This window comes from Zophobas morio, unplaced genomic scaffold, assembly GCF_036711695.1.
Source record: "Zophobas morio isolate AGI-343-1 ecotype UQ-CSIRO unplaced genomic scaffold, CSIRO_AGI_Zmor_V1 ptg000021l, whole genome shotgun sequence".
NCBI lineage: Eukaryota > Metazoa > Arthropoda > Insecta > Coleoptera > Tenebrionidae > Zophobas > Zophobas morio.
In genome coordinates this window covers 13,529,348-13,551,013 of record NW_026972126.1, presented here as the reverse complement: position 1 = coordinate 13,551,013, position 21,666 = coordinate 13,529,348, and the positions used below count along the sequence as shown (strand labels likewise).

General features: G+C 34.1%; 2 protein-coding genes across 2 annotated transcripts in view; both read left to right on the top strand.

Annotated features, from left to right (window-relative positions):
* Nucleotides 1-21,666, top strand: part of LOC135132336 (reversion-inducing cysteine-rich protein with Kazal motifs) — a 137,793-nt gene that overhangs the window by 83,599 nt on the left and 32,528 nt on the right. Inside the window, exon 4 of the mRNA XM_064060406.1 lies at nt 20,543-20,579. Within this exon, the coding sequence (XP_063916476.1) occupies nt 20,543-20,579 (37 nt within the window). The remainder of the gene's footprint in view (nt 1-20,542; nt 20,580-21,666) is intronic.
* Nucleotides 12,565-13,833, top strand: LOC135132878 (uncharacterized). The gene is made up of 2 exons (XM_064061092.1): nt 12,565-12,596; nt 12,646-13,833. Exon 2 carries the CDS (start codon nt 12,646-12,648, stop codon nt 13,714-13,716), a length of 1,071 nt encoding a protein of 356 aa, XP_063917162.1. The 5' UTR covers nt 12,565-12,596; the 3' UTR covers nt 13,717-13,833.

Below are 21,666 nucleotides of genomic sequence, written 5' to 3'. Positions count from 1 at the left end.
ATCTTCCACTCTTTTATTGCAAGGGAGGAAAGCAACGAGAACATGGAGACCACCAGTTTCTTCAAGGCTTCCTTCAGTACGGAAGTTGGTACCACGACCAGCGATATTTGTAGCAAGAATGATGTCTCCTACCTTCACTTTCTCTCCAGTTTCTTCGGCGTCATCTTCATTAGAATAGATTCGAACTCGGAAATCTTTACACTGCAGCAGGTTCAGATTTTCTTCAATGGTTAGTAGATCTTGCTCGGTCTCAAAGATGGCCAAAACTGCTCGTTGTTGGTCGATTTTTTTCAAAATTTCAATGGTTGTTTGGGTAGACCATAAATCATCACTCACTACCACTCCACACAGTTCTTCAAATTTCTTTTCCTTGTAAGTTGGTAGTTTGGCGTAACTAACCTTATAAATGTGTGCAAGAAGGTCTTGTTCCGCTCGAGAACCCAGAGTACCCGTTAATCCAAAGATATTCTTAGAGTCATAGTTTTTAATGTAACCGATATTTGAGATGAAACTACTAGTCAAACTTTCAAATGTTAAATACAGATTGTGTTTAAGTTGTACGAATTGGTGAAGACCATTTGACCAGATAGTGTTCTTCATAGTAACTCCTGTGTTAAGATAGTCAACAGGTGCAACAAACTTTTCTTTAGTAGCCTCGTTCTCTAGTATCCTATATTGCTGGTGCTCATGACAGTTATACTTAGCGTGAATAGCGTTCTTGATCCAAGTGTCCAGTTTACTTTCTATGTAGTGTTTAAGGTGCAGTGGTACTAATGGAACATTTGTCGGATTGGAATCTTTTATTTTTTTCTTTAAAACCTCGTGCTCATCTTCAGCCATGTCTTCAATAAACCTTTCGTACTCCTCTTCACTCGGAGACCCCTCGAGGAACTTTGTAAATTTCGATTGGTTTTCTTTCACAAACTCTGCCTCAGCCTTGTATAAAGCTTGCCATATTTTGATATAGATGTACCTCAAACATTCCATGCCCGGAAACGGTGACGCTAGTTTGGCAATGTGTCCCCCATTATCCACCAGCATACTGTCAACTTCATCCAGTATCACCTGTCCAAAAGGTCTGTTTCTTCGTATGGTGTACCCCTCGAACGAATCTTTGAGATAATCAAACTGGAAGTTGCTGATAGTCCCATACAGAATATCAGCGATATACCCAATTTTGCTTTCACCATTTGTAGAAGGGTTGTTAGTCGAGACTGTCAAATTGAAGACGGAGTAAAAGGTTTCGGTTTCTTTTACGCCATCATCAGCCAAAAGGGGATTACTGGTAATGACGTCTACTTTAAACCCTTGCAGTGCTTTCACGACTGCCAGCAACGAAACGATGTTAGTTTTGCCTTCACCTGTTTGGATTTGGCACAAACGCCCTTGGTTTTCTTGTTTGTGCAGAAAAATCAAAGCAGCTAAAATTTGCGTGTCACGAAGACGAAAGCCTCCAGACAATAGATTGAAAGCTCTGTCCATTATAGCGATCGCTTCAGAAATATCGTCTGTGCTGCCTGTTAAGTGACCTTTTATTTGAACAGCCCATGTACGAATGTCTTCAATATTTTTACGCTTCCATTGTGCATACTTGCTTTTCACGAGGTGATATTTTGCTTCGATTTCTTCTTTGTCTTGCTGTTGTTCACTTGAATCTTCTGTTTTTTCTTTATCTTGATTTGGGTCGACGGGATAGGGGTCCATTCCCAGACGCATTTCTTCCATTAATTGATCGAAGGGCGTGCAAGCATCTGGTGAAGGTTTCTTCAATTCTGGAAGTTCTTGAATAATGTCGCTAATACTTCTCGGTACCAGTTTATCTTCACCTTTTGGGCCTTTTTCTTTGTCGAATTTATAATATGACTTCAATTTATCAGCATCGAGGTGCAAAACTTTACTTATGAACTCCAAAGCTTTATACAAGGTGTCATCTACTTCTATGTTGTTCAAAAGTTTTAGAACGTTCTGCAACTTTTTCATTTCTGACGGAAATTTTTTTTCAATCTGAAAGCTGTATTCAAGTTCGTCTTCTGCTTTGTCTATTTTAAAAGAATCCTTAATCTTTTCCAGATTTTCCTTACTGTAACAGGCCTTTCTGGCTTTCAGAATCCTTTCGTGGTCAATTTCTTCTTTCTTTAACTCTTCTTCAAAAATTGTATTATAATCATCCGTAAATTCTAACGACGGAATACTGTTAAAAAACTCTCGCAGTTCTTCAAGAAACTCTTTGTTTTTGCTTAACTCGTTTACGCCGTTATTCACATTCCACAACTTATCTTGATTAAGGTCAGCGGTGCTGTAAAACTTCTGTTGCAAAAACTCATTCGCAAACTTCTGCGCGTCTTTCTTTATGCCATTTAGGAAAATCGTCAGATTTCTCACGCAAACGGGACCATAACTATAATCTTCATCTACTCTATGACCTCTCTCTGTGTTGGCCAAGATATCCACACTTACAAGCTTTCTTCTTAAACGGTCTTCAAGATTCTGACTAATATTACAGCCAGAAGAATCCTTGTACAGCACCTTCTTTGTCTTTTTTTCAGTAAGCAAACAAAACAGCACCCAGCAGTTTTTGGACTTACCATAAATGAAGAACACAGGCTTAGGATCTTTGGTCAATGCTTCGTCAAATTCATCTATGTTTTCAAAAACTTGTAGCTGTGTTTTGCAGTCGTAGCCAGCCCTTTGTAGAAGGGATTCTGCTGTTGTCACAATATCATTTTTCTCGTATGGGCTACGACCGAATAGCTTGGCTAAAGTTGCTTCTTGTGCTTCAGGGAAGATTTTGTGCGATTGAAAACCGGCATCGGCGATTTCTTGTCGCTCTCGATCGTGCGATTCTTTATCGCCACGAATCATATTTTTAATATCGACTGAAAAATATTATATGTACTATTAATAAAATATATTGAGCGTGCTGTACTACTTGCAAGTAGTTAAACCAAAATTGAAGAAATGAATAAATAAATAAATAAATAAATAAAGTAACAATCATCTCACCTTGTTGATATATCACTTAACGCAGGTGTATTGGATCTAGGTGAACTGTTTGTTGTTAAGTTCTTTTATTTATATGATTGCTTTATCATATGTCTTATCTTGATAACATTTTTCTATTATAACTATGTCAAATTATAATGTTGTTTGAATTTGACGAAGAACATAAAAATACATTATGATTTAAAAATTGCAAAGATTACGACTGTATCGTCAGTTTGGAGGTACTTAAGATCAAAATCAGTACAATTAAATTAAGTTATAATCATGACCTCATCCAATGTATTCCTAGAATTTTTGATTTGCGATAGTATTGAAATGGTTATCAGCACTTATAATATTAAAAAAATATATTATAGGCCTCCTGATCATTCCTAAATTTAAACTTAAAAAGTTTCCTGTCCTGTCCTACCTTCGGCCAAACTAGAACATTGTATTCGTCCATTGTCGCTACCTTTGCAACTCAATGTGACTACAAGTCTCCTACGGTCAACATAGTGCAACCTATTATTCTGGAAAAATTGGGAAATTTTACTAATAAATACGGTTTGGCTCCTACTCAACAGTATGGATTTACTAAAGCTAGATCTGTTGAGGTAAATTTGTTATCTTGCCTGAATGACTAGGCATTCAGATGTAGATGACTCCGAAAATTTGGAGGTGTTGGATTTAGCTTTTTTGTTAAGCAATTGGTGAAATTCCATAGATGCACTTAACGCTGAAATTAAAATCTTAGGTGGTAAGACAACCTGTTTGCATGAATAGGATGCTTTCTTACTAAAAGAAAATTTTTCGTCAAAGTTAGACCAACTTTCACTGATTCGTATGATGTACTAAGTGAAGTGCCCATGGGGATCAAATTGAGTAAATATTACTAGAGACCTTAAAACAAGGCTAAGTTAGATAAATATTCTTATAATACCAGGTGACTATTAAGCAAATTTATGTATGGGCAATTCTGAATTATTGGAATCCGCGCTAATACGTCAGTTCACAGTTGTCTATTTTGACATGGGCACGCTTAACAAACATATTGATGTTGAGACCATGGCAGCTGTCATTAGTGTTACTTTGACATCAACTACATATGCCATCGTAAAATTTTAAATAAGTTGCCAACCAGACAAAAAAATCACAAGGATTAATAGTCACTCGGTATATATCTAATATACAGGATGTTATTGAAAGGTAGGTACAACAAAATTGAAAAACTTATTTTGTGTTATCAAAATTATGAGGGGAAAATTTACCCCTATCCAAACTTTTTAGACGCTACTGAAGGCTAAAGTTAATTTATTTTAGTAAATCCTAGCAATTGTAACAATAATAAAAAAACCCTTTTGTTTCTATAGAAACGAAAGGGATTATCAGAGGCGTACAACGAATTTGGACATAAATTTTAATAATTTGTATCTCTAAAAGGAGAACAATTTTACCTGAAGTTTTTTTTAATTTTAGCAGCCATACTTTGAGACCAATTGCCGATTTTATTTCGTACGTACCTTTCGATAACACGCTGTATATTAGATTTTGAAGTTCAGGAAATATTCTAAAAAAATATATATTGGTGAAAAGAGATTTAAATGGGCCAATAAGGGGAAAAATACGATTTCCAAATTATAAAAATACCAATTGCAATATGTCATTGGCAGTTTAAAGCCACTTAAGATTTATATCAATACAATTAAATTAAATCATAATAATGACCTATTTATAAAACTCATGTTGTGTTTCTGGTAAACAAATGATTGATTTTGCGATACTATTCAAATTCTTATCAGTACTTAATGATGTTAAAAAGATCTATGATATTTATTCACTTCGTTCTGAAACTCTTGCCGGTTCGTCATCATTTTTGTAGTATTTAAGTTGGAGAACTCGTTGAACTTTTAGTACACCCATAGAGTTTGCACAGCTTCAAACATACTTCAAGGCAAATAATTCTGTAAGAACTTGATTGAAAATTTGACACTTATTTTTAGATGCTGACCAAAGAAACTCATCTTTGTATTAAAAATGAAACAGAGGTTGACATCATTAATACGAGTGTATCGGGTACAGACAACTACGATTGGGACAAAGGCGCAGGTCCTCACAGAAATTTCGTTGGCGTCAGAATTAATGCAAAAACAAGCGTGTCAAAAAGGGAAGAAGTTAGAAAGCATGCATCAAATTGTCCATTTACCATGACGCTACATTTCCAAGATGGCACTAAAGATATTTTCAGAATTAACCAAAAGTTTGCTATCGGTGATGATGGTGCAGATTTCTCTCACCAGGTTAAATCCCATGAAATTTTCTATTCGCGTGATGACAAAACACTTGTTATCTCTGTAAAATAGATCTCAGTCCAATCAGAAGAACTTATAGGCGAACATATACGCAAAGGCTACACCTATAAACTATATCTTGATGTTGTTTGTTAGTACTATTTTTTTTTTACTGTTTAAACTACCTTGTTCTTTACCAATATAGAAGGTGACGCTCTTATAGCAAGTATAGCTCAGTGGTAGAGTAACTCCTTCATATAATTTTATAGTGTAAGTTTAATCAAAATCGTTTTGTAAACAAAAAATGTAAATCCCCCAGATTCTAATACGAAAGTAAAGAATTTCAGGGATACTAACTTTAAAATAAACAAACATCTATTTTATTCCGACATTTTATTCCGAAACATACGAACAACTCAAAAAGTTAAAAGCTGAAATTTTTGATAATTGTCAGTGTAAATAGTCGCTAACGGTTTTCGTATGACTTTTGCACATAGGTTTGGCACATTTTGACTGTCTCGACTCTGAGTCACACAAAGATCTAATCAGAAACTTAAGAAAATCGAAAAAATTTACTAGACTGTCACACTGTGATGTTCAAAAACGCAACGTAAGTAAACGCAAGGGGGTCAGAATAACTCATCAGAAAAAATAGCATCTTTTACTGAAAGTTCTATACAACATTTTTTGGTTTATTGAAATATTGTCGTGGGAAACTAACTTTTAGAAAAATCTGGAGACACTGTTCCGTAAAACCAAAATTTTCCAGAGTTGCTAAATTTATATTTCTCAGTATCAATAGAATGACCACCTAGGTTTTCAGATCTGACACCTCTCGATTTATTTTTATGGGGAGATTTAAAAAGTCGTGTTTACATGAACAGGCCCGATAATTTAAACGACTTTAAAACACAAAGTCGTCATGAAATGACTCGTATAACTCGCCAGATTATTGAAAATTTCGTCAATCAGGTCGACCATCGTTGGGTTTGTATCAGATTGTGAATGGGGAACAGTTTGAGCAGTTTCTATAGCATATTTTTTTTCCAATGTATTGTTCTGTTTATTTAACATTTATCATTAAAGTCAAGTTTATTTTGTTTGTAATATCAATTTTCTCAATGTTTTTGTAATGCAACTCCTACATCAATTTACATTTTCATATGCAGAGAAATAATGCAATTAAAATGGTACATTCCGATAAAAAAAAAACATTGACGACGTCAGAAACTTTTACAAATTCGACGTATTTTATTTTGCTGCACTTTTTATGAATTTATGCATTACTTTATCATACATCTTTTGTCTAGATACTTTTGAGCGTGACTGGCTGGAGTTATTTAATATATTTTTTATCGTAAAGAGTAAAGACCCTTTTTTGGTTTTAGAGATGAGTCAACTATTATGGAAATAATGAAGTAAAAGTGGTAAATAAATAAAGGGAGACATTTAAGAAAGATTTGAGAACTAATAATAATTAATAAAATTGTTACGTTGCTCGCTGAATAAAATAGGTATGGGTAAAACTCAACAATTTATTACTTAATAACTCCAGTTTACACGACTATGCGATTATGTACTAAATAATCTCAGCGCAGCTTCTCTTGACTCAACTGGTTGAACGAATGAATAATCGTTCCCGAAGGCGGCCTCTATTTAAACCCACACTTCGGCGATCGAGGTTTTTCCTGAATGGGTATTCGCGACTTCCGCTTCCAGGCTTTTTGAGCGCTGCTTCGAGACTTCTCTGGGCCCATCGCGACATCTGCTTCCAGGCTTTCCTTTACATACTAGAAGACCCATAAGCGACGTTCAGGGAAAAATCTAAAAAAGGAACTAGATTAGACAAAAGAGATTTAAATGAGCGAAAATTACCAAATTATCTTTCGTCTTTTACCGACCAACTCCCAAAAAAGTCATGAATAACGTGATTTAAAAACTGAAAAAAATCCGATAACAACATGACATTAGTATTGACTAATTGTTTAAAAACACTTAAGATCAATATCAAAATAATTATGTGCAGTTATGGATAATAATCTATTTATAAAACTCATGTAAGAGGTTACTAATAAAGAAAAAGATTTATATATACTATTCAAATTCTTGTCACCACTTAATAATATTAAAAAGGTTTATGACAATTCGTTCACATAATTCTGAGAACCCTTGTAGGTTTATCATTATTTTTGTAGTATAAAGTTTGCACACCACCACCAAACATTTATAGGTAAATAATGTAAGAAATTGACTGAAAATTTGACCCATATTTTTAAACGCTTACCAAAAAAACTCGTTTTTGTATTAAAAATGAAACAGAGGTAAACATCCTTAAAACTAGTGTGTCGAGTACAGCTGACTACGATATTTCGTTGGCGTCAGAATCAATGCAAAAACAAGCGTCTCAAGACGAGAAAAAGTTTGAAAGCATGCATCAAATTATCCATTTATCATGACGTCACACTTCCAAGTCAGGAGGTGTTTTCCGAATTAACGAAAATCCAATGAAATTTGCCATATTTTGATGTAGATGTATCTCAAACATTATCCACACGCATACTGTCGACTGCATCCAGAATCACCTGTCCAAAAGGTCTGTTTCCTCATATGGTGTACCCTTCGAATGAATCTTTGAGATAATCAAACTGAAAGTTACTAATAGGCCCATATGGAATATCAGCAAGATACTCATTTTTGCTTTACCATTTGTCTTTTACGCCATCATTTCGTCCACTTTAAACCCCCTTGCAGTGCTTTCACGACTGCCAGCAACGAAATGATGTTAGTTTTGCCTTCGCCTGTTTAGATTTGGCACAAACGCCTTGATTTTCTCGTTTGTGCAGAAAAACCAAAGCAGCCAAAATATGCATGTCACGAAAACAAAAGCTCTGTCCATTAGGGCGATCGCTTCACAAATATCATCTGAGTTGCCTGTTAAGTGACTTTTTATTTGAACAGCCCGTGTATGAATGTCTTTAAGCTTTTTACACTTCTATTGTGCATATCTGCTTTTCACGAGGTGATATGTAGCTTCGATTCCTTCTTTGTCTTGTTATTCACTTGAATCTTCTGTTTCCTCTCTATCTTGTTTTGGGTCAACGGGATAGGGATCCATTCCCAGACGCATTTTTTCCATTAACTGATCGAAGGGCGTGCAAGCATCTGGTGAAGGTTTCTTCATTTCTGGAAGTTCTTGAATAATGTCGCTAAGAATACTCGGTACCAGTTGATCTTCAACTTTTATGTCTTCTTCTTTGCGGGATTTATAAAATTACTTTAATTTATCAGCATCGAGGTGCAAAACTTTACTTATGCTTTACACAAATTGTCATCAACTTCGATGTTGTTCAAAAGTTCTAAAACGGCCTGCAACTTCTTCATTTCTGACCATTCGGTTTTATAGTTCCTGATTAAATCAGTTAAATACATGCACGCATTCATTGATTTTTTTGAGTCACCTGCAAACCAAAAAAATATGAATGAAGTGATAAATCACAAGTACAGACTCATCATCATATTTTGTACATTTTAGATTTATTCGGCAAACTTTTGTGCTGACGTCATCAATTTTTTGGAGGGGATAAGTAAATATTTTGTGATTAAACTTTTATCATGTTTATCATAACTGCAAATCATTTGCAAAATTTCAAAGCATTCGGTTTTGCAGATTCCAAATTAAATGTCAAAATGTTGCTTCCTAATTTTAATTTTTTTTTCCAAAAAGGTGGACGCTTCGGGTAAAATCTCAATTCAGAGTCATAAATTACGTGTGTAATACTATGTTACAATCGGCCCAGTACTTTCAGAGATTGTCTGTCTGATAAAAATCCGGGACGGCAAACAGACGGACAGACTGATGGACAGACAGACGGAAACGGGAGACCTATTTCTTCGTCCTCTAGGGATCATGATATGTCGAAAAAATGCAAAAGTAGAAAGTCCACCGACAGACTTGATTACAATACTTCCGTTGCTTACGCTCGGGAAGTAAAAAAATATAGTAGTCAAAAGAGATTTAAATGGACCAAGACTACCGAAATATCTTTTATTTTTTACAGGCAAGTCAAAAAACATTCTTATTAATAAGTCATTGGTATTGGCAGTTTAAAGCCACTTAAGATTTATATCAATACAATTAAATTAAATCATAATAATGACCTATTTATAAAACTCATGTTGCGTTTCTGGTAAACAAATAATTGATTTTGCGATACTATTCAAATTCTTATCAGCACTTAATGATGTTAAAAAGATCTATGATATTTATTCACTTCGTTCTGAGAACTCTTGCCGGTTCGTCATCATTTTTGTAGTATTTAAGTTGAAGAACTCGTTGAACTTTTAGTACACCCATAGAGTTTGCACAGCATCAAATATACTTCAAGGTAAATAATTCGGTAAGAGCTTGACTGAAAATTTGACACATATTTTTAGATGTTTACAAAAGAAACTCATCTTTGTATTAAAAATGAAACAGATATTGACATCGTTAATACGAGTGTATCGGGTACAGATAACTTCGATTGGGACCACGGTGCAGGTCCTCACAGAAATTTCGTTGGCGTCAGAATTAATGCAAGAAAAAGCGTGTCAAGGAGAGAAGAAGTTAACAGGCATGCATCAAATTGTCCATTTACCATGACGTTACACTTTCAAGATGGCACTAAAGATATTTTCAGAATTAACCAAAAGTTTGCTATCGATGATGCTGATGCAGGTTTCTCTCACCGGAGTAAATGTCATGAAATTTCCTATTGGCGTGATGGCAAAACGCTTGTTATCTGCGTCAACCATACCAAACGAGTACAAACGGACACAGTATATGCGCTGACATAAGCGCAAACACTAAACTTGTAAACTAAGCACATTTTAATATTGTTAATACTTTTTAATTATTTTCTCTTCGAGCTTAGCGAAACAAGTTAGTATTGTATCGAGTCCCTCAACCGTCTTATTATATTGCATAATTAACGTCACCGATGTTGTATGAAAAAATATACTCTTGTACTTGTGGTTTATATCTTGATTTTATTTATTACTATTATATTTTATTGTTTGAACTGTCTTGTTCTTGCCAATATAGAACGTAACGCTCTTATAGCAAGTAAGTATAACCAAGTGGCAGAGTAACTCCTTTGTAATTGCCTTCATATAATTTTAAAGTGTCATTTTAATCAAAATTCTTTTGTAAACAATAAAAATGTAAATCTCCGAATTCTAATACGAAAGTAAAGAATTTCAGGGATACTTACTTTAAAATAAACAAACATGTATTTTATTCCAACATTTTATTTCGAAACATACGAACAAATGAAAAAGTTAAAAGCTGAAATTTTTGATAATTGTCAGTGAAAATAGTTTTCGCTAACGGTTTTGTATAACTTACACCTAGGTTTTGTACATTTTCACTGTCACGACTCTGAAGCTAATCAGAAAAGTCGAAAAAATCAATGTCATCATTAACTGAAAGTTCTATACAATATTTTTTTAAGTAATTGAAATATTGGTGTAGGGACGTGACGTTCCTTAAAACCAAAATTTTTCAAAGTTGCTGAAAATACATTCTTCGGAATCAATTTGACCCCTCCCCCCGGGCCAAGGGGTTTAATGTTTAAAAACATGTCTAGCCTTTCATTTTACTTTCCATGTTCAAAAAAATTTTGCGTCAAATTGGTAAAGGTTATGACGTCATCAATGATTTCTTTAAATGAGACGCTGTAATTTTGATCGGATTATTTGATAAATCTTATTTTTCTACATATGAAAATGTAGCTTGATGTAGGACTTGCATAACAAAAAAAATCGAGAAAATTAATAACAAATGAAATAAACATGATATGAAATCCAAACAAGTAAAAATTGAAACAAAAATCTTTCAAAGAGAATCTCTTTTGTCAGTTCCTTAAGTTGGTTTAATAAAATAAAGAATACATTTTGGCTGTATGCAATCTGGTAGTTTGAGACTTGTAAACAAATATGTTTTTTGTTTATCTATATTTCTGTCAAAGTCGCATAAAATGGCTCGTTTAACCGAAAAGAGAAGCAATCCTAATTTATGGCGATAGGTTTCGAAGTCATCAAGAAGTGTGTTCACCGAAGCACATTTTGAACGACCACCAATTGCTAGAAGCACAATTAGTAGAATTGTTGCAAAATTTAATCAAACAAAAAACGTGAGAGATGTTCCAAGATGTGGAAGACCACAAATAAACGATAACACCAAGTTGAATCTCTTGTTACCATTGGAACGACGGAATGGCCTTACAAGAAAATGTTAGCCAGTCGTTTGTGGTAAAGTTTTTAAAAAAAGAGAAACTGCAACCATATAAAGTTTAACCCATCCATGAACTATCAGAAGATGACCCTGACAGACGATGGAAATTTTGTGAAAGCTTTATGTAACATTGTGACGATAATCCCAATTTTTTAAATAGTGTCGTATTTTCGGATGAAGCAACATTTTACTAAAGTCGATAGAACTGCCATTACTGGGCTCGAGAACAACCTCATTGGGTTCAAGACACACACCCAATGTCCCTAAAAAATTAATGTTTGGGTGGGAATAATAAACAGAAGATTCATTGGCCCCTACCTTTTTCACGTAAATTTAACAGCAGGTCGATATTTAGATCATCTGACGTTAATATTGAATGACTGTTTAAAGACACTTAAAATCAATGTCACGTAAATTTAACAGCAGGTCGATATTTAGATCATCTGACGTTAATATTGAATGACTGTTTAAAGACACTTAAAATCAATGTCAAAACAATTAAATTAAGTCATGATAATGATCTATTTATAATTATAAAACTGATATAATATGTTTCTAGTGAAAAAAATTTTGCAATACTATTCAAATTCTTATCAGCACTTAATAATATCAAAAAGATCTAAGATATTTATTTACATAATTCTGAGAAGAGAACTCTTTTAGACTCGTCATTATTTTTGTAGTATAAACTTTGCACACCATCAAACATACTTGAAGGTAAATAATTCTGTAAGAAATTGACTGAAAATTTCATACATATTGTTAGATGCTTAACAAAGAAACTCGTCTTTATATTAAAAATGAAACAGAGGTTAACATCCTTAAAATAAGTGTATCCAGTACAGCTGACTACGATTAGGACAACGGTGCAGGTCCTCATAGAAATTTCGTCGGCGATTAAATTGATTGATTGATTTTACGATACTATTCAAATTCTTATCATTCTGAGAACTCTTGCCGGTTCGTCATTTTTTTTGTAGTATTTAAGTAGGAGAACTCGTTGAAATTTTAGTACACCCATAGAGTTTGCATAGCATCAAACATACTTCAAGGTAAATAATTCTGTAAGAACTTGATTGAAAATTTGACACATATTTTTAGATGCGGACCAAAAAAACTCTTCTTTGTATTAAAAATGAAACAACGGTTGACATCATTAAGACGAGTGTATCGGGTACAGATTCCTTCGATTGGGACAAAGGTGCAGGTCCTCACAGAAATTTCGTTGGCGTCAAAATTAATGCAAAAAAAAGCATGTTAAGGAGAGAAGAAGTTAATAGGCATGCATCAAATTGTCCATTTACCATGACGTTACACTTCCAAGATGGCACTAAAGATATTTTCAGAATTAACCAAAAGTTTGCTATCAATGATGCTGATGCAGGTTTCTCTCACCGGACTAAATCTCATGAAATTTCCTATTGGCGTGATGACATAACGCTTGTTATCTCCGTAAAACATACCCAACAACAACTAGAAGATATGTTAGCCGAAAAGCTACGCAAAGATGCAGCCCGACTGCTACAGCAAAAACAGTACGAAGCAACTTTAAAACAACTAGACGAAGCTCTTAGCCATGCCAATCAAGCATCAACCAAGACCAACATTCATAACGACCAAGCTAAGGTTTTATATCAGTATGGTTTGAGTCTAATGACCGAAGGCTTCGATCTGGAAGCCAAAAACAACGCCCAAGAGGCTGAGAAAAAGTTCAATGATGCTAAAGCAAAGTTACAAAGAGCCGAGTCTTTGCACCACGACACCAACCACCAGACGAACATCAACCTCATTAATTTGAAAATCGAAGCAAATAAAATTTTCAACGAAGCTTCGAAGCAGGAGAAGGAAGCTTACGATTTGTTCACGATTGCCAGGAAATCCGGGATATTTAATGATTACGCTTCGGCCCAAAATAAATATAAAGAGGTGTCAGCTAAGTATGAAGAAGCGTTGAAGAAATTTGAAGAAGGGGCCAAGACTAATTCGAAATTTGGCGAGTGTGTAAACATTACCAAAGAAGAAATTGAAGCAATAGAGAAAGTGGTTGACGATATTGATAAAGCGCAACTAAGTTATACTATGAGTCAGGTTCAGGTCAGTGATGATAAAGAAGAAGAGAATGAAGAAGCCCAACAGGTTAATACAAATCTTCAGGAACAAATCGACGCCTAAAGTACTTATAGAACGCTTACAGTTTAACAAACTAATTACATGTACATAGTTTCTAATGCATCTGTTAAAATAATAAAACCTTGTCTATTCATAGAAAATAAAAATAATTTGGGCTAATGTTTTGTCAAAATTGTTAAACGCATAAACACTTGAAACCAAATTAATTATGAAAATTACACATTTCACGAAAACATCGTGATTAATTTAAGATTCCAATTTACGTGTTTAAACCGCTTTAAAAAAGTTTCACTGTATTAAACTAGTGTGCTTAAAATGGCACCAGTTTCTGAAACCAGATGGTATTTTTTAATGGAAAACTACAACAACTATTGAATAACGGACACATAAATATTTGCATGTAAAAAATAATCTGTGCATATTTTTCCGAAAAGTGTTCCAGTTAAGATTTGAATTTGTGACTACATGATTAGCACACATCAATCGCCTCCTAAAAACAAAAAAAAACTAATTCCCGAAAGTTAACAGAAAGATTATTATAATAATTATGAATTTAACAGATGAAAAGATTAAACTGTTGTTTTACCTTGCGTTTAATCCTGATGTTCTTAAGGAACCTGTTTAACAAGACTTTTATTAATTATTGATAGATTGGAGATAGGAGCTTTCAAAATAGTAGCACGGTCACTAAACAAGCGCTAGCCGTTTCATAATTTTTTACCGCATTCGTTTTTTAATGCAAATTTCACGCAGAAAAACAACCGTAATTTTGAATAATTTCCTACTACATCAAATTCTTACGATTTCCTTGCCCATCGACGCGGCAATAATTTTGTTTTAGCTGGTCGTTTCATGTCTGCAAGGTCTTAACATGAAAACGCATTTTTATTAATTTAGTGTCGTCAAAAATAAACTCTAAATCTAGCGTAGACGGCTTGCATTCGCAACGGAAGCTCAATTCTTTCCACCGCCACCACGCGTTATTCTTTTTCTGCCTTCATTCAACAGCGGCTGCAGCTACACCCAAGCACGTCATCTCGTGTTTACGTCGTTTGGACAATATGAAGTTATTCTAAGCCAATTAGCCTCATTTAGAGGCCTGCATTAAGCTCTTAAAATTGCTCCGCCCACTCTGAGACCATTACCAATTTGTCAATTGGGGCCGCAAACCTTCTCCCTCGAGTGGCATAATATTTATGGGTCTACCTCACAAGTGGCTGTCGAAGACATGGTGCAGAAGCGAAAATCCCGAGCACTTCAGGTTCGTGCACCCTAAACAGTGGAGGAGGTATCGGAATGTTGAAACCGAAAGAGAAGATCAAATAATAATATTTTTTAACAACTGCATAAAATTCTTTGTCTGTGCTACGAGTTTTGACCGTGTCATCTTCAGATTTATTTATTTTTTTGTTTTTTAATTAATTTTTGGTAAAATTTTATTTTCTGTTGCTTCTGGTTCGTTATTTATAATCACTGAGATCAATTGTGGCTCGTTATGCATAGGTCACTGTAAATTAGAGGTTAATTGGTCACACAATATAATCAGTTAATATTGATACTACGGATTACAGTAATTTTAGATTTTTGAAACAATTCATTGTCTTGTTATTGCTAAAATGAAAATTAGTCTAAACTTATTTAGGCAGAACTTTACAACTGAAATTTAATGTCGACGAGCACCATTTTTGTGAAGTAATTGTGATTAAAATTCACGGCGTGTTCATAAACCACAAGTACAGGAATATATTATTTTATCAAAATTAAATAGTAGTTACTGACGTCACTTTATCAAATTGTTAGTGGGGATCCTTACACAAATTTTAGTTAGCGTTTCGCCATCTATGCGGTATTCTTAACATACCTACATTTAATTTTGACAACAATCGATCCGGTAGTTTCGTAGATAATTATTTATCTAATTAAAATCAACACACCTACTATTTTTCCATACTCTAGGGGTCATGAAACGTCGAGAAAACATGAAAATAGTCATTCACCCGATTGACCCTATTACAATACTTCTTTAGCTAACCGTCGGCAAGTAAAAGTGGCATACAGGTGAACATTTATTGTCAAATACTATATCGATTGAACTTTTTAAGCTGGATGAAATTTGTTATTCTCAAAACTGACCTAAATTTTATTTTTTTTTTGTGCTGTAATAAGAATTCGTTGATACCAATTGAAACAATAATTGTTGATCATGTTGTACAAAATATAAGTTATAAGTATCTGTTTGGTATAAAATCCACCTTTCATTCTAAAAATAAAGTAAATCACTTAAACACAAGACGGGGTGGGTGGGCGAGGCTAAGTATATTCTTCTGTCGAATGGGAGTGGAAACTAATAGAACCTAGGATGTGAAAAACGTAAAAAAAAGCGGTAATCGTAACAGTATAAAGAACTAAAAAAGTAATTTCTTGTATAAAAAATTATTTCTTATTTCAGAAGAAAAAAAAAAGAAAACGAATGGGTGGGTGGGCGGGGCTAGGTTTTACTTTTCTTTACTGAGTCTTTTATGCATAAGCAATAGTCCCGCCCACCCACCCCCTCTTCGTTCTAGTGACTACTCGTAATACTGTTAACTAATTATTATTTTATTACAATCTTATACAAATCCATTGGTGAGAAAATAAATGAGAGGTGTGAATCATATTTACAAACCAATATTGGTGATGCTCCTCCCACTCGCACAAGCTCCACCTTTCCTTACAAAGTATTTTATAAGCAAGCAGTAGCCCCGCCCACCCACCCCCTCTTCGTTCTAGTAACTGTATTTAATATTGTTCAGTCATATTTTAGCAAGTAGTAGCCCCACCCACTCGCCCTCTATTTTCTTAGAGGGTGTTATTTGTCCAAATCGCTCTTATCTTGGTAGGGACTATATAATATATACAATATGGGCGGGGCTAAGTATATTCTTCTGCCGAATAGGAGTGGAAACTAATAGAATCTAGGATGTGAAAAACGTAAAAAAGCAATAGTCGTAACTGTTTTATATAGAGAACTAAAAAAGTAATTTCTTGTATAAAAAATTGATTTCTTATTTCAGTAAAAAAAGAAAACGGACGGGTGGGTGGGCGGGGCTAGGTTTTATTTTTCTTTACTGAGTCTTTTATAAACCGGCAATAGCCCCGCCCACCCACCCCTTCTTCGTTCTAGTGACTACTCGTAATACTATTAACTAATGAGAACATTATTATTTTATTGGAATCTTAGACAAATCCATTAAACCGTTGGTGAGAAAGTAGATGAGAGGTGAGAATCATATTTACAAAGCAATATTGCTGATGCTCCTCCCACTCGCACAAGCTCCACCTTTCTTACAGAGTATTTTATAAGCAAGCAGTAACCCCGCCCACCTACCCCCTCTTCATTCTAGTAACTATCAAGTACGAGCCCCACCTACCCGCCGTCTATTTTCTAAGAGGGTGTAATAACATACCAAGATAAGAACGATCTGGACATATTTGTCCAGATCGTTCTTATCTTGGTAGGTACTATATAATAAATACAATATGGGCGGGGCTAAGTATATTCTTCTCTCGAATGGGAATGGAAACTAATTGAACCTAGGATGTGAAAAACGTAAATAAAGCGCTAATTGTAACTGTTTTATATAAAGAACTAAAAAAGTAATTTCTTGTATAAAAATTTATTTCTTATTTCAGAAAAAAAAAGAAAACGGACGGGTGGGTGGGCGGGGTTAGATTTTACTTTTCTTCGCTGAGTCTTTTTTATAGACAGGCAATAGCCCCGCTCACTCACCCGCTCTTCGTTCTAATAACTACTCGTAACACCGTTAATTAATGACAACATTATTATTTTATTAGAAATTTATTAATCTATTGGTGAGAAAATAGATGAAAGGTGAGAATTATATTTACAAAGCAATATTGCTGATGCTCCTCCCACTCGCACAAGCTCCACCTTTTCTTAAGAGTATTTTATAAGCAAGCAGCACTTAATATTGTTCAGTCATATCTTAGCAACTACTAGCCCCACCCACCCGCCCGCCCTCTATTTTCTTAGAGGGTGTTATTTGTTCAAATGGGTCTTATCTTGGTAGGTACTATATAATATATACAATATTTATTTGGCGTCGGTTTAATAATGCATAGATAGTTGACAGATTTTTGTTCTCAAATGATGGCAGGTTTCACAGCTCGTAAAATTCGAAAATCCAGGTTTACCGTTTCCGCTTGTCTGCGTTCTGTAGACGATTTTATTATGCGAATACGAATTATCAGAAAATTCCCGTACCAGTTGTACTTGGAGTCACTGCCGCGATTACACCCAATGACGCAATTCCTTCTACAACGAGCGATTTATTCAGGGAGCCGCAATTCAACTCCACCCGTGACGAGAAGCATTTAATTACCCTGCCTCTACATGTGTTTAAATTATTATTAAATAAAGTTAAAATCGTGCAAATACCGCGTGACACAAATGAGTGAGTCTGTTGACGGTCCTGGATTTTTAGTTGAAATCGATATTATGATGTTTTCTATAATTTCCGGTTGGTAGCTGTCAAGATTGACAGATTGTTGACATTTTTAAATTCACAAAATGTATTCAAAACATGACCTAAATATATCACATGTCACGATTGACATATCCCTCACAGAATTACTTTAGTTATACCAACGTAGACGCAAGAAAAGTAATGCCAACAGGCTCAGTCATTTCTGATCACGTGGTATTTGCACATTGTTTTTTAAAAACACTTTCTATCTGTTATATAGCATTTTCCTCTTCTTTTATAAAGAATTTAAATCTGTAGATAATAATATATAAGGTAACACGTTTAAAAAATACAACTATGGTGCGTCCACTCGGAACACTCTGTATATTATTTCAAGAATTCACCGGAAATGTTAATCTTTCGCTGTCAGACCGCTACTTGTGGTGTAAATTTCCTATTTTTCTTTGTAAATTATGTCAACTTGGTTTTTGGCGGTTTCAGTTGCACTGCTAACGCACGTGTCATGCGTGTCATGGCCAACTAGAGCAGAAATTAAAAAAAATCATACGGTACTACATCTTACAGGTGTTTTTAAGAATTATTTAGTGTATTTTAAGACGACGTCATCAACTTTTCGAATGAATAAAAAAATAGATTTTACTTAACGTCCTGTAATTTTTAATGTTGATAGTAAAATTTGGTTCTACAAGCATTGTTTGATTATAAACATCATATGTAAAGTCAAAATAGGAATCCAATGAAAAACCACACGGAAAAGTAAAATAAAAGTTAAAAAAACTAGTTCCAATTTTTACTTCCAGAGCGTAAGCTAAGGATGTATTGTAATAGGGTCCATCCGGCGAATGGCTACTTTCATGTTTTCTCGAAGTTTCTCTAGAGTATATATCTGTTACGAATAACCTAATACATTTTCGAATTAAAATGCACACATTTTGTCATTATTACATAAATTTAGGTATTAGAAATTTCCTTATTTTAAGAAGTTCAAAAAAATAATGAATTAATTTTTTCATTTTCAGGTACACTGATTCTGAATTTTTAAACACGTTTTTTTTTTGGTTCTCAAACACTTAACATGCTTAAATTTATAACCACACAGGGTTTTAATTTTTAATTTTCCAATGATCTGAGTGAACGTCGAACCATTTTCTTTTTTTATTTTAAGGATAAATTAAGAAAATATATATTGAAGTAACTTGTTAACTGGGTCAATAGAATAGTTCACTCTAAATCTGATCCTGAAAATTTCATATTTTGAACATTTTAAACGTAGAATATTTAAAAAAATTTGAAAATATCATCATTTTTGAAAAATATGAATAAACTTTTTTTTAAGCTTGTGGGATGGCAGAATTACAAAAACAAATTACTTTTTTAGAGTGAAATAGGTCACTGTTGGCGTTTTTTGAAACTTTTGTAACATTATTCTAATTCATGATAAAAAAACAATAACTCAAAAATTAAAAACAAAAATTTCGAATGAATTTTTTTCAAAAACCGAAATCCAAGAACCAAAAACGATCGATTTTTATAAATTCACGATAAACAGAAACCGTCGCCAATTTTACTTACGATAAAGTAACTTTAAAAAACCATTTTAAAATTTTATTTCCTCGCCTCCCAAGCACTACAGATACTGACCGTACCCATGCTAATACCTATACGAAATTTTGCTTTCTACAGTTTGGAAATCCCTAGTGATAAAACAGTTTTCTTGTTTACAAAATCAGTCAACATTTTAAGATTGATTTTCTTTAAATGCAGCTGGTTGTAAAGATGTTTAGTCCACATTATTATGGACACATTCCATTTAAAATCTGGGTTAGAAACCTAAATTTTCCAAAATCTAAGAGTACATAAAGACGAAAATTGCGTCCATGCAAATTGACAATCATACAAAGGTATAAAATTAACGAGATACTCGTGCTTAACAAGTGCCAGTTGTTTTGAACAGAAAATGTACTTTATTTTCATTAACCTTGGACTCTTCTTGACGTAAATTCATTGCAAACGTTTGCCATTAATTGATAGCGTGAATTAGTGTAAGTAACGATAATCATTTCGTTCCTAACTCGAACTATCACACCTTTAGCACTCTCTGTTTTCCCGGAGACGTAACTAACATTCCTCCAGCCGTTGCCACTGCTGCCAACAGCCACGACTTAATTAATTTTGCTCCGGTAAGCCTAACAACCAGCATAAATTTAATGCGATTGTAAAATCAGAATCGTTAAAAGATCCTGACGACCACTCCGTGAAAATGAATTTAATGTCTTTGTCGTGTTCCACCATCCAGCGTGGGTAACGCGAGAAATCGCAAATAAACCATCGCACACGATGCTATCTCAGTTTAATTAACCAATAAATTGCATCTTTTGCAGAGCACATTTTGGGAGTGCCTCAACGCCACGTTCAAAGGTAAGTCATTTTCCTCCGAAATTTGCATTTTCGTATCATTTAAATAAAGAATTAATTAAAAAACAACACATGTCGTAAATAATACAGGTTTAACAGTTCGAACAAATTAATAGACACGTTTAATTTAATTTATAGAGACAGGTTAGGTGTGTTTAACGCTGATTTTTTGATTTATGTTATTAATTCTGCGGTTTTTTGGCGCGATCGAGCGGTGCTAAATCCGACGTCTTGACAGACGGCGAGGGAAAGGCGTGTTAAAGCACTTTTGGCGAATTAAATTTAGATAAGGGGTTATTTTCTGCCCGCGCTGCCAGGAAAATATTTTTAAAATATTGGGTGCTTAACAGCGTGGTGTCACAAAGACATTCGAAAGTGCAACATGTGGGTAGGAATTATGATATGGATTTAAATAGACACTTAAAAATGAATAATTCAGCGACGCTATATATGGACAATTCCATACCGGACCGGATAAACGCGACCTCGGCTTTATGGATTTTTCCCAAAAGAGGAGGAATTGTATCAAATTCAAAGCTGAGTCAATCAAGTCGAATCATTTCGGAGACTAAATTATTAGGGAGATACAAATAAAACGCCTACGACGACGCCGAAGATTTTTTCACAAAAAAGTTCACGCGTTTCGCCAACAATGTTGACATCTGAAAGCTAAAGTTTACGTATTTTCAACTGAATACAGATTATTTGAAGCTTTTGTAGATCAAGTCAGAGATCACTTTACTCAAAAATGCAGAAACAGTTTTACAAAACGTAATTTTTAAAAATAAAGTCAAAAATGTTTCAATGATGTAGCAATTTTAAGAGCTTTAATACAAACATTTTGTGAATTCTATTTTTGTCTATTGGAGAATACTTCAATTTTGATTTAGAGATGTTTTATCAAAGTATTATCTAAGAGTCTCAACAAGTTAGTAAATATTATAGTAAGTTTTACTGGAGTCAATTTTTTAGTAAGTTATAAAGTTAAGAGTCTCTCAAGTTAAGTACTTCCGATAAAATAAACTACACTGAAGTACAATGCAATTACAATAAAAAATAGAAGAATCTTGATATCCCAAATATAGTCGTT